This window comes from Cavia porcellus, unplaced genomic scaffold (assembly GCF_034190915.1).
Source record: "Cavia porcellus strain 051 isolate PalLab524CR breed Dunkin Hartley unplaced genomic scaffold, mCavPor4.1 scaffold_18, whole genome shotgun sequence".
NCBI lineage: Eukaryota > Metazoa > Chordata > Mammalia > Rodentia > Caviidae > Cavia > Cavia porcellus.
Window position 1 is genome coordinate 38,166,976 of NW_026947501.1, and position 12,752 is coordinate 38,179,727.

General features: G+C 54.1%; 1 protein-coding gene across 2 annotated transcripts in view; it reads right to left on the reverse strand.

Annotated features, from left to right (window-relative positions):
• Positions 1 to 2,123: 2,123 nt before the first annotated feature.
• Polr1a (RNA polymerase I subunit A) overlaps positions 2,124 to 12,752 on the reverse strand; it is a 71,846-nt gene continuing 61,217 nt past the window's right edge. For both annotated transcript variants that reach the window (XM_013151514.3, XM_063229666.1), the window contains exons 26-34: positions 12,121 to 12,256; positions 11,533 to 11,690; positions 7,402 to 7,528; positions 6,586 to 6,696; positions 6,110 to 6,388; positions 5,221 to 5,421; positions 4,180 to 4,297; positions 3,578 to 3,742; positions 2,124 to 3,082 (exon numbers count right to left, since the gene is read on the reverse strand). In XM_013151514.3, coding sequence (XP_013006968.2) covers positions 2,982 to 3,082; positions 3,578 to 3,742; positions 4,180 to 4,297; positions 5,221 to 5,421; positions 6,110 to 6,388; positions 6,586 to 6,696; positions 7,402 to 7,528; positions 11,533 to 11,690; positions 12,121 to 12,256 — 1,396 coding nt within the window. In that variant the 3' untranslated portion in view covers positions 2,124 to 2,981. The remainder of the gene's footprint in view (positions 3,083 to 3,577; positions 3,743 to 4,179; positions 4,298 to 5,220; positions 5,422 to 6,109; positions 6,389 to 6,585; positions 6,697 to 7,401; positions 7,529 to 11,532; positions 11,691 to 12,120; positions 12,257 to 12,752) is intronic.

Here is a 12,752-nt window from a genome sequence, read left to right on the forward strand (position 1 = left end):
ATGCAGGCACTGCATCTGCTGTCAGTGGCAGCGTGCCTGTCTCGCCAGCTTCCTGAGCCCCTAGAGCTGGTGGTGGCTCCACTGAAGCGCACCATAAAGCCCTGCAGACAGCTGGGGGGCACCAGGTGGCTTCTCCCTGCCTCCCACTCTTGTGCATGCCTTGAGAGCAGGAGCCAGCTCTGATGAGGTTAAGGTAGAACCTAGGACCACTGCCTCACTTGCTGAGGACAGTGGCTGTGAATTTCCACAATGGATGGGCTTATCCTGTGATTCTCTGCTCTGCGCCACCCCAGAGCCCCTGGAGATGGTTCAACATTAGGCCACACCCAAGGGGATTCAATTAGAATATCGGGATGTGGCACTGAAATGTCTCTGTAAGCTCCCCACGTTTTTCCAACATGCAGAATGAGAACTTCTGATCGAAGCGGACTCTGGCTAAAGGATAGTAGGGGTTAACGGTTTAGGATATGTGAAATTTTGACGGTAGCTATTCGAGTGGATGCAATTGAAGTATAAATTGCATAGGGGTCAGAACCATATTAGGCTTGGGGTGTTGTGCTCCCTGAGCTGTGATCTCACATGGGCCTGTGGCATGGTTGCTCCATGAGAGACTGCAGGGGGAGTTGCTCCCCCAACCAGCCTTAACGGTTAATCTCTGGAGCTTCAAAAATGAGCAGCCTTTTCAATCATAAGCTCAAAAAACTCTGGCAAGCAGCAAACACTTTACAAGTGGTACCTAACCTTAGCCGGCCTGTAGATGCGAACCACCTAGGGGTCCCCCGTTTGAGTGTACCACCACACCCAAAGGGGGAAACTACCTGCTCCCTACCAGCATTGGTGCTACTTAAAACAGGAACATGCAAGTGGAAAGTCACAGGGGTGTGGAGAAACTGGGACCCAGGGGGAATGTATACACAGTGAAGCTGCTGTGGGAAAGATACTAGGTTTCTCAGGAAAACTTTAGGAGGCATTGCCTTAGGACCCAAGAATTCCTCTTCTAGGTACACACCCCAAAGCGGTCTTTCTTCATAGCTTTTTTTAAAAGACAGGGTCACACTATGTAGCATGCAGCTCAGGCTGGCCTTACACTCACCGCAGTCCTGCCTCGGCCTCCCGAGTGCTGGATTACAGGTGTGTGCCACCATGCCTTGTTCACACCATTTTATTTGCAGTAGCCTATCATGTGGGAGACTCTGGCCCGAACCTTGAGTCAGTACTGCCAAAAAAATAGACGAATAAATAAAAAAACCAGAGATTTTGCAACTATTCTATTTTCTTCATCAAAGTTGGCACTGGCTTACTTGTGGCTCTTTCCAAAACTCAAGAACACCTTCAGAGGAACCCTGTCACAGCTGGATGTGCTGTTTTCTACTCATCCACCGTGGGGGATGAAAAAGTGTAAAAGGAGCTGTGTGGATGGGTGGCGAGGGCTCACGTGGGGGTCCGGAGCCCTGCCAGTGCTTGGGGCTGCTCTTCCATCTTTGTGCCCTCCATGCCTGGGTGGGGCTGGCCCACGGAACTATGGACCCACTAGCATCTGGGGTACCTGATGCATCCGGGTACCTTATGGTTTCGTTGGAGGGTTCCTGCACACTTGTAGCATGAGTGGAAATCACCAAAGAACGAATACTGACCCCGGCAGGCTGGGCCTCTATACCACAGCGCTCCACAGGGACCGGCCTTTCCTCCCTTGGAAGCTTCTGTATTCCCCGTGCCCGAAAGTGGCAGCCTGGCAGATCCTGTCCTGTGCAGGTATGGGGAGCGCAGGCTGGTCCTGCCCATGTCTGGAGTGGGCAGCGTGGTCCCCCCCAGGAAGCCTCCTTCTAACTCCGACCCCACTTGAGGGTACTGCAGCCCCCCCACCCACCGCAGCACAGCTCCTTCCCGCTGGCTTCTATCCACAGGGCCATGGCTGGAAGGGAACACTGGTGGGACAGACAGGGGTGTGGGCTGCGGCTGGGAGTGGTGAGGGGGCCCAGTCTCAGATGGAAGTGAAAAGAGGGACTGAGGTCTAACTGTGTCAAGAAAATCCCAGTTTTGGGTTTTCAACTCTAAATGCAGAAACCCACAAACCAGAGGAAAAACTAAAAAACACAAGTCAGGGTTTCCCCTGCCTCCCAACAGCTAGTTCCAGTGATGTTTATTACTCCGCCTGAGTTGGAATAACATCAGACCAAAATAGAAACAGCCTCTGCTTCCACAAAGCCTCTATAGAAGGCCTCTCTGCCTCTTCTCTTCAAACCGGGGCACCTGGTGCTGTGTTGGGCGTGGAGAGGCCTGGATGACCCTGGACACGGCAGGGCCTGCATGGATACCTCAGGCCTTGAAAGATCTGAGAGCAGAACCAGGGAAGCCAGACAGCATGACCCAGTGGCCCTGTGGGGATTTCTGCGTGAGGTGAGCTGCTGGGGCTCTGGAGAGACCGAGTGTGGCCTCCTGGCCCTGCCGCAGTGCAGGTATGAAGCTGGGCTGGTGGACTGTGCGCCCCGCCCCTGGCCCATGGAAGAAGCCCTGGGCTGGGGACTCCAGCTACTCGGCCCCGAGGTGTAGCTGAAGAGCAGGTCAGGGGTGGCAGATTGTTTCCACTCACTGGAGACCCCAGGAATCCTGCGTGCCGTCACTGGCACTCATGCCAACAGGACCTCTCTTCCATACACTGGAGGCGCCGTGGGTCCCCACAGCAGAACCCAAGTCCATGTGTCCTTGGTCCTCCAGGAAATGGCCCAGAGCTTCTCCAGGACTGTGCAGTGCCCCAGCAGCCTTGGAGGGACTCAGAGAGCACTGTTGCCATCCTGAAATGAGCCACGGAAGAGCAACACTGCCACTTTCCACTTTGGCCGAAGACCAGGTGCCTTTTGGAGCCTGAGGTCGCTGCTGTGCTCTGAACTGTCACTCCGAGGCCCTGTGCAGTCTGACCTTCTGGCTCTCTCCTGTGATGGCCACACCTGCACCCAGGTCCTCCAGGCTGGGCAGACCAGCTGCTATCTCAGGGGCTGCTTGAGCTCAAACAGTCCTGTTCCGCCCTTGACGACCTTCCCGACCATGAGGCAGGCTGAAGGGGACTTCAGCTCATCGTGGGATCCTGTGAGAGACACGAGAGTCTACGTCAGGGGTTTGTAGGGAAAGCTGAGAGTGCTACGAGGGGATGGGGGATGGGCCATGCTCAATGCTGAGGTGCGCGAGGCCCTGAGGCTCAGTCCTGAGTCCCCGTGGCTGACAGACCACGCTGCAGTGCTGCTCCCACCTTTGAAAAGGGCGGGGCTAGGCATGGTGACACATGTGTGTAATCCCAGCACCTGGGAGGCTGAGGCAGGAGGACTGCTGTGAGTCCAAAGCCAGCCTGGACTACGTAGTGAGTTCAAGGCCAGCATGAACTACAGAGCAAGACCCTGTCTCAAAAAAAAAAAAAAGAGGGGAGGCCCTCCCTTCTTTCAAAGGCACAGGCAGTGTCACAGGCAGCTTCTCATCTGTTGCCCCACCCCAGGCCCACCACGCTAAGCTCTCCTATGAATGCAAGGCACTGCAGAAAGGTGCCCATGGCTCAGGAGGAGTCAGGAGAGGCAAGCCCCACACTGACCCATCATGGTGGCCTGCTTCAGAAACTGGAAGCTGGTCTCAAACGTCATCTGCTGCAGAGGAGAGGAGCTTGACTTGATCCCAAAGCGATTCAGTGGCTTGTAAACACCCTCAAAGCACATATAATCGGCAACCAGGGACAGATGGCGAGGATCCACTGCAATGCCTGTCATAGGAGTGGTAACATTGGGAAGGTTTAAGCAGTGATGAAGGGGACAGCTGGGAAGCGTCACCAGACACAAATCTGGCTGCCTCCAGCTCACACCCTGGAGCTCCCCCCTCACTGGTGTCACTTCTGTGCCTGGTCTGGGACCACCCTGGCCCTGCATCCTGCTTTCCATGCCCACCCCACAGTGTCTAAAGTGATGAGCCATCTGTCCTGTTTTCCCTGGGGAACTGGAATCCTGCAGGCAAGATGGGCCGAGTCCCTGAACTTCTGGGAGCTTCCCAAACACACCAGCTGCCGAGAAAGCACTGAGTGGCTCACTGATGGAGCTGCCGCCTGTCTCCTCACCTTCCCTCTCAGACTCAGTGGTCACACCCACATTGCAGCTCCACCTCGGCACAGAGCCAAGCGGAGTCTATTCTGGGCGTCCCTCTTACCGTACACGGCGAACACATCCTTGATCTCCTTCTCGATCACCCGCAGAGCGGCCTCGATGCCGTATGTGCTGGCCATGGCGTGGATGTCATTGGAATAGAGTCGGCGCAGGTCCAGCACCTGGGAGAGGAAGAGAAACTTGGTGTCCAGCCTCCTGCTCCCTCTGTCTGCACCCTCCACCCCCACCACAATCTCTCCATGTGCCTGATAACTGAGCGCAGCTGACGATAAACTATGGAGGTGGCCAGCACGAATTTGAGGGAGGGTACCGACACACTGGCCTGGCCAGGTGCCAGGCCTCTTACTGCTGTGACCAGAGTCCAGGGATGACTCAGACTCATAAGAAGAAAACTCTACACACAGAGAGCTGTTCACTAGGACGGCCCTCAGCAGGGATGCCCCAAATCTCTCTTCAGGACACACAGCCAAGGACAGGCCACAGGCGTCTGTCAGGCCTCACCGGAGGTGGTTACATGAGCCATCCTAGAGTGGCCCTCGGTGGCTCTGCATTGTGACTGGGACGTTCCACAGAAGCAGATGGCCTACCTGCCTGGTCTGTGCAAAAACAAACCCCATGCACTTGTACAATCCAGAGCACTCCCTGGGGAGACGGGAGCGATTCACAGGAGGCACAGAAGAACAGCTGATGGTGGGGGACTAAGGGAAAAAGGGGCGGGGCCCAAGTTCCTTACTATCCTGTTAGGGGACCCCCGTGTCCAAGGCTGAGAGCAACTTCGCAAGGATGAGGGACAGGAGAGTGAGGCCTTGGCCAGTACTGTGTGGGGCATGCTGGGTTAGGCAGGGACCCCTTTACTGGATAAAGTGAGCAGATCTAGGCCAGCAATAAACATACTTCTTATGACTGACCTTGGGAAGGTCTTAATTTTAAAGAAAAAAATTGTATTAAAAATCTGGAAACCGGGTTAAAGTTCACTAGGTTTTGGCACCACAAGTCCAAGAAGAGTCCCATGTCCACCTTGAGAGTCCAGGAGGCAGGAGGGGACCCGTGCATTTGGTCTGGGGGACGTAATGTGCACACGCACCTCGGAATACTTGAACAGCTCTGGGAGGTTGATTCCTTCTGTGTTCAGCACGAGCTCCTTCTCGTTCTTACTGTTGGTGGTCTCATTCAGCAGGCACCGAGTGATGCCCTTGGTCGTGTAGACGACAGCGCTGTGGGCCAAGGACACGACGAGGGAACTCATGTCAAAGTTAATTTTCATCAGAGGGAGCTTCAGCGTCACCTACAAGAGGAGTGAGAGTTGGGGGGTTGGAGGTGCCAGGCTCCTGGGTGCCCTAAAAGCCGCTTGGTGACATGCTGGCTAGTGAGCAGAGCCTGCTGTGTGAGCTGCCAGGGGCCTGAACGCTGGGTGGCTTTGCTGATCCCCACTCACTCACATTCAAGGTGGGAACAGCAGAGCTGCACTGCACAGACATCAGTGACGATGCGGGCACTGCTGCTCACTCAACCTTACCCTACTGTCCTTCAAATGACGAGCACAGCGCACGCTGCGTCCGTGAGTCCTCTTGGTCACACCACCACGTGGGAACCACTGACTTAGGCCCAGGGAGGAGATGAAAGGTGAGCCCGTGAGATCCCGAGGCTTCTATGCAGCCAGCCCTGAAGGGAACCATGAAGGCCCAGGGCCATGTGTGGGAGCTTTCAGGTTCCTGTTTGCTGGCAGTGAGGTGAGTTAACAGACAATGCCAGCATGCTGAGGACTGAGTAAGGAGACACTGCAGGGCCTGGCAAATGAGACTCATCCCATTCCTGAGTAACCAGAGGGCCCTGGCTCACTAGGGGCTTCAAAGGGACACTTGTGGGGCTGTGCTGTGGAGCAGAGAGCCCAGCCGTCACCAGGTTCTGCACTGTCACAGCCCACACACTGACCTAGCATGGCTGCCCCGGGCCCAGCTGTGCACTGCACTGACCTGGCACCACAGGCCCTCCTCGGTGTCATACTGGTAGTCCTCAATGAACGAGTGGGCCTCACGCACAACCTGGACTCGGCGCTCCACAGCCTCGGCTCCCTGGGGCTCCCGGCGGCGGCAGGGAGGTTTCTGGGGTAAGTCCTCCTCGGGGCCCGAGCCCTCCTCCTCATCTGGTTCTTGGACCTGGTTGGCATCTTCAGGATGGATGTTCCCATCTTCCTGTGCATCATCATCTTCCTCTTCCTCCTTCTCCTCCTCTTCTTCACTCTCGTAGTCCACCTGGTAGGAAATGGAGTGCAGACTGCTGCTCAGGGCCCTACAACGACCTGCACTTGTGTCCAGAACAAACACCCTACGAAGGCCACGTCTGAGCCGGCCCCCAGGGTCTTGTGGGCTCCCAGCAGACACTGAGGCATGGCCTTTGTGCCAGAGGAGGGACACGACCACAGACCCTTTGCCTCAGCCAGCCCCCTCACCTCTTCCTCTTGCTTCGCCTTGCATTTTGTGTCAGAGGCATCGGCATCCCCCTCGTCAGCTTCGGCATCCACGATGTTCTCCTCATCTTCCTCATCGCCTTCCTGCTCTCCCTGCGGGTTGAGGACGAGGGACACGATTAGTTCCAATACTCAGCGCTCCACAAAGCCATGTGTCTATGCACAGACCCACCAGTGCATCTACTCCTCAAGCCCACAGCACTGCTGGCGCTGGATTCCAGGCCTTCTTTCCTTCAGACTTTATATGCACCACCTGTAAAGTCTTTCATTTGGAAAAAGAAAAGTGCTAGGACTTTTTGAGTCCTTAAAAGATGGTGCAAAATACTGTTCTAGATGTTTTTAAATATTCCATCAAGACAATCCTTTTCCATCCCTTTTTGTCACCATGGCTTGCCTTCTTTATTACAAAATGTCTCTCTGGTCCCTGCCAATTCTTTGGTGGGCCTTGGTTCATCTGGTCTGGAGAAGCCAAATGAAGTCAGAAAAAGAATCTTCAAGGCTCACTGTACACCATTACTGAAAGCCCATCTTCAGGATGAAACTTTCCTTTAGGGAGGTCCTTGAGGGGATGGATGGACATCCCCAGGCCCTGATCCACGGCCAGGCAGACCATGGTACCTGAGGCCTCCCCAGTCAGCCCACAACCCTTGAGGAGATGCACACTACCAGGAAGGAGCCTGCAGAGTGCTGAGAACAGTCACAGAGCCTTCCCCAGAAGGAAGGCTACGGGACCCCTCCTCCCTCCCAGCCTTGGGACTGTCCCTATGCAGCCCCAAGTGGCCCAGGGGCCTCGCTTACCCGGGTCCTCCGCGATTCTCCAGCATCATCGAGATCTCGCTGTGTAGCTCTCCGAGTGTTCACGCTTCGGAGGGCTGATGCTTTACTCTGCTTCTTCCTGATGGATTCCATCAGAAGTTTAAAGAACCTGAAGCGAGAAGGTCATGCCCTGGGGTCAGTACTGGCTTGGCTCACCCTTTACCTGTGGTGGGGCAGGGTGCTAAGGGAGTGCCACAGGAGACCAACGCATGAGACAGAGGCCAGTCTCTCCTGTCCACGTGTTCCCCTCTCCTCTCTGAGCATGAATGCCTGGTTTGATACCACACTTCTGCACTGTGTGTCTCTGAGCCTATGTAGCTTCCTTTCTATAAATTGCTTGCTTATGCAATGTGGTATTAATGTGGAATAATCTTAACAATCAGACATGACCCTGTGTTTGATACCTTTGCCAAGGGTTGGCAGGGCATGTGCATGACCATGACAGCTATTGGTGGCACTGTTATCACCCAAACAGGATGGGGAGAAGTACTCTGCCTGCCACTCACAGCATGTCCAGAAAGTCGAGCTGCTTGGGCCAGAGAATCCTTCCTCTTGGTCTAGGAAGTCCCTCACTTGGGGCAGAGAATGAAGAGTTCAGAAAAGCTCATCAGAATTTCAAAGGTCAGCGACAAGTTACTTTGTGGCAATAAGTCATGTTGATGGGTTAGACCCAAACCAGCTGGGAAGAACCCAAGCAGAGAGGCTTTCCTGACTCCCGCTCCTCTTCCTGAGTCAGGGCTACCCCACACTGCGCCGCTCTGACGACCTCTGGCTACTTCTTCATCGGGCTGGAAGAGCTGACCGACCTGGACTGCCTCAGCTACAAAAGCCTGGGGCCTTGCACACCCATCCTAGGCTGGTGTGTTACCCCTGGGGGCCCCCAACGAGCTGAGCCTTCACCTGAAAGGTAGCTGGGCTAAATGTTTACTGTTCTGTTCACTGAAAACAACTCCTTCTGGTGTTTTGGGTGACTTCTGAAAGAGGTACATGGTTTTGCTGAAGCTTCGCTCTTGGCAGAAAGAAGGCTCCTCACCCACTAATCTAGTGTGGTGCTGAGGATGGGGACAGGAGGAGGAGAGAAGGCTGGGTCTCACTGGAGAGGGGCAGGGAGCTTCTGTGGCAGCCTGGACCTGTGTGACACAGGGCTGCTCTCCTCGCACACAAGGCCACCATGCAGAGGACACACGGAGTGAAACGAGGGGGGGTCCCCTCTGCCAACCACTGCCCCAGCTTGTCAGACACCCTCAGCTGGACCAGTGTGTGGCAGTGTGATAGCTAAGGCTCTTCCCCAGCACTCACAACTGGTGTCACCCTAACTGCCCATCTGCTGTCACCCTCAGGCCTCCGCTGCAGCTGTCTTTCCTGCTGCACCCCCAGCTCCCAACCACAGCCTAAATCTGTACCTATCCTTCAAGGCTGGGTCCAAATGAAGACGCAACTCCAAGAAGCCCTCCCTGATCTCCCAGGAGTATTTGCACTAACATGCACTGCCTCTGCCTGCCTCTCTAGTGACCAGCACAGGCGAACACAGTGCGGGGGCAATGAGGGAGCAGAACAAACACTGGTTGGTGTGCAGCAAACGTGTGACGACACACCAGTGTTTCCTGAGAGGTGTGGCCAATTGCTTTTCTGGGATTCTGCCAAAAGCAAGGGAAGTGATGTGCCAGGCCACAAGGACTGCTCTCTGAGGGTGCTGCTGTCAGAGTGCAAATGAAAGGCAGCCACTGGGGCACGCAGCCACTGGGGAGGAGGACAGAGGAACCTCTTCATCCTCCTCCTCCTCAGCCACAGTAAGTAATTACATAAGTAATTACAACCAGGGAACTTGACTCTTGCTTATTTCCAAAAGTACCTGTTAACAGCTCCACCACCTGCTAGGTGCAGTGAAGAGTCACTGACACTCAAACTGCAGGGATGGCCAGCTGGGTCAGCTCATGATCAGGACAGGAGGCCAGGACTTACAGCCCCCCAGCTCCCAGAGCAGTGCTCGTCTTCATTTCCCGTCCATCTTTCATGTTAGTGCAAATACTCAGCAACAAGGGTTCATACAGACAGCAAGGCAGCTTTAGTGCTTACGCATCGCCACCCAGATGCAGCTGTTTCTTTTCTGTTTTGCTCCACTTTATGTCAAAAAATTCTTATGATCCCACAACAGGGAATGAAGGGAGGAGAGAGAGAGAAGAGGGTGGTGGAGAAAACAGGCAGAAATGAGAGAAGGAGAGGAAGGAGGACCAAGTGCTGTGGGGAGGAGAGGGCTCTTCTAAAAGCACACCCTGCCCACTTCCACTTCCTGTGGATACGCAGAGGCCTTAATATGGATGTACCACTTCCGGGCCCACACTGGGACTCTAATCTCAGCCCTGTTCAGAGCCTGCTCCTTCTTTTATCTTTGCCGGAAACCTCAGAGCCCTTCTGCTGGAGTCAACTCCACCCAAGTGCCTGATATGGCCTTGCTGACTGCAGCTGCTCATGAGCAAAAGGAAATCCAAACTAGGAGGTTGAGAAGTACTTCACTGCTGGGAACAAGCCAGGGCTTTCACCGATCAGGAAGTTTTAAAAAGTGATTTACTGTTTTCAATTCCATGGGGTATGTCAGCAGAGAGCCCTGAACATGGCCCGGGCAGGCCTCGTGCAGACCTACCTGCTTGGAAGACTTCAGGTGCAGAGACATGGAGCAGACCACAGACTCCACCCCTCTCCGCTGTTCTCCAGAGGCCAGTGATCCTAATTCCCACTTCTCAGGGGAGGGATGCTGGGCCCCCATGAACATCTGCCATACCTGGAGTCATGCTCCTCTCTTAATTAACAAGCTGGCAGGCTGAAGCACACACTGCTCTCCTGTCACTCTGCCCAGCAACCCAGAGTGCATGGAAGACCTCGGGATGGAATGAACATTTCCGGAAGGTGCTCCCCAAGGCGTGGCTAGCAACCTTGCCCAGCACCTGTGTCTCCTGGGGCAGGATACTGCCTGACAAGTGATCCGCGTAAAAAAGGCTGAGTTCAGACCTAGGTTCCTCTATCATCCTACCTCCACCTGCAGAGGGCTGCCCTGCAGCCAGGCCTCATTTTCAGGGAGGCAGAAGGCAGGAGTCACCCTCTCCTGGCCCCGCCTGCCTCAGTGGCTGACTCTTGTGGGATGAGTGTGGGCAGGGGAGCTTCCTCCTCCGCACTGTCTTGGTTCTCCACATGCAGCAGCTCTGGGGAGACCTGGGAGCTGGTTTAGATCAGAGGCAGTGCTGAGTGGCCTGAGGTGAATCCCACCAACAGATGGGATCAATTTTGCTTACCAGGCTTTTAAAAATAGAGTAGGTTGCTGGCATTTATGTTACAAGACTTTTTTCTTTTTAAATAAAAGCAAAAGCATATGGCCAGATAACCAATGGAATTAAAAAACAAAAAATCAGAACATCTGGCTGCCCTGGCCCACGCTCCTGCAGAGTGACAGGTTCCATACTCTGGAGCGTGCAGGAGCTGGGTCACAGGTTCCTCTACCTCAGGGCTCTACAGCGGGGGAGCTGAAAGTACTTTGTTGGCTCCTTCTGACTTGTTCTGGAGCCCATCTTCCTGATCCTGTGCAGCACTATGGCCTACACTTTCCAAATACACAACAGTAACTTGACTTGAGAGAAAAAAGAAGTTCATTTTCCTCACCAGACAAAAATCCCAAAGAGGAGCTGGTACCCTAGTCTCAGAAGCGAGCTTGAGAAGCAGCATGTCATCAGCTCTCTGCCGCTTATTAGCAGACTTTAAACCGTGTGCTGCTGCCCAGAATCACATCCTGTCACATATTAACATCCGAGCTGGTCTGACTCAGAGAGGCTCCACAGTGGTGGGGCTCTTTCTCTTACTCCTGTTTTCACATCTGAATACTGCAAACCTGTGATGCAGTCATTTTGAACCATCAACCAAAAAGAAATGGTTCAGGGTGTGATGTCTGGCCTGCAAGGTCACACTCACAAATGACTAGTGGTGAGGTTTTCAGATTAGGGGTCAGGGCCTGCTGTTTTCCAAAAAGTTTCCCCTGTAAGGCTCACTGAGCAAACACAGGAGCCCTGTGACCAGCAGCGTGCTGTGTGAGTCAGGGTTAATGACAAACACGGCCCACATCCTGACCTTGTTTCCATGAAGTGCAGGATGTCTTCGGGTCTTAGACACTTCTCCTGCTGGTAATATGCATGTGGCAGGAAGTGAAACTGCAGCTGGTACACCCGGAATTTGTTCTGCTTTTCCCCCATAGAGAAGGACTCCTCAACATCAATTTTCTGCAACACCTAGAATCAGACAGATGAGGAAAACTTGGTTTGTCCAAGTCCCAGGAAACGGCACAAGTGGGTTATGGGAAATCAAGGGTTTAGGAGACAGCAGATGGGCCCCAAACTCCAAAGAAATTCCTGTGTGCTCTGCTGGCAGGACTCCTTGGGGGAAGGGTCCAATAGCTGGAAACCTCCACCAGATTGGCCAGAGCTTGGGAGGAGTGGGCTTCTGTGGAGCTGGTAAACTAATCCAGGAAGAGCTCACTGCAAATTTTAGGCACAAAAGGATGATTATCTTTAAATCCATCCTTGCTCAGTATGGGGCAAAGACAGCTTCTCCTTCCCTATGGGAGCCTGAGAAGATCTGAGCAGTGAGCGAAGCTGCTCTGCACCAATGGGAGGCTACGGGTTCACCCTCCCCAAAGCATGCAGCTTGGGTGCAAGTTACCTCTCCCAGGCACACTCTAGTGAGCTGCTTCTTCAGGGTCTTCACTCTCTTCAGGGCCCTCCTGGTGTTGAACACAGGCACACTCATCATAGGTGTCTTGATGTTGGCACTGGCCACCATGAGAATCTCCCTCAACCTGCCCCAAGACAAAGGCATGTCAGATTATGAGGCAAGCAGAATCCCTGTCTGCACAAAGCCTCTTCTAAAGGTGTCAGCTCTCTGAGACATGAGAGGGTCCTTTGGTCTTGCAGGGAAATATGCTGGATCAGAGTCCTGGCTCTGGCCCCTTGAGACAGTGAGGGACTCTGCCACACACACTGCCCTGAAGTACCCTCTCCCTAATGCAGGGCAGTGGCTGATTTCTAGGCATTGCACACAGTAGGTGTTTACCGAATGAGATACAGAGAAGCCTCATCCAACTACGCATTGGCCCTCCCAACCACCTGCCTGAGGGTCTGGCCTCCTGCATTCAACAGGCAGGCACCCTGCGGTCGAGAAGTTCAGGAAGCTACCTGCAGTCCATCTGCTTGAAAGGGACAGGACTACAGACTGAATGGGTCAGGGCCACAGAGGTCATGGTCAGGAGCCGGGCAACCAAATGGCCCTGTGTGGGGCTTGTTGGCAATGTTCCT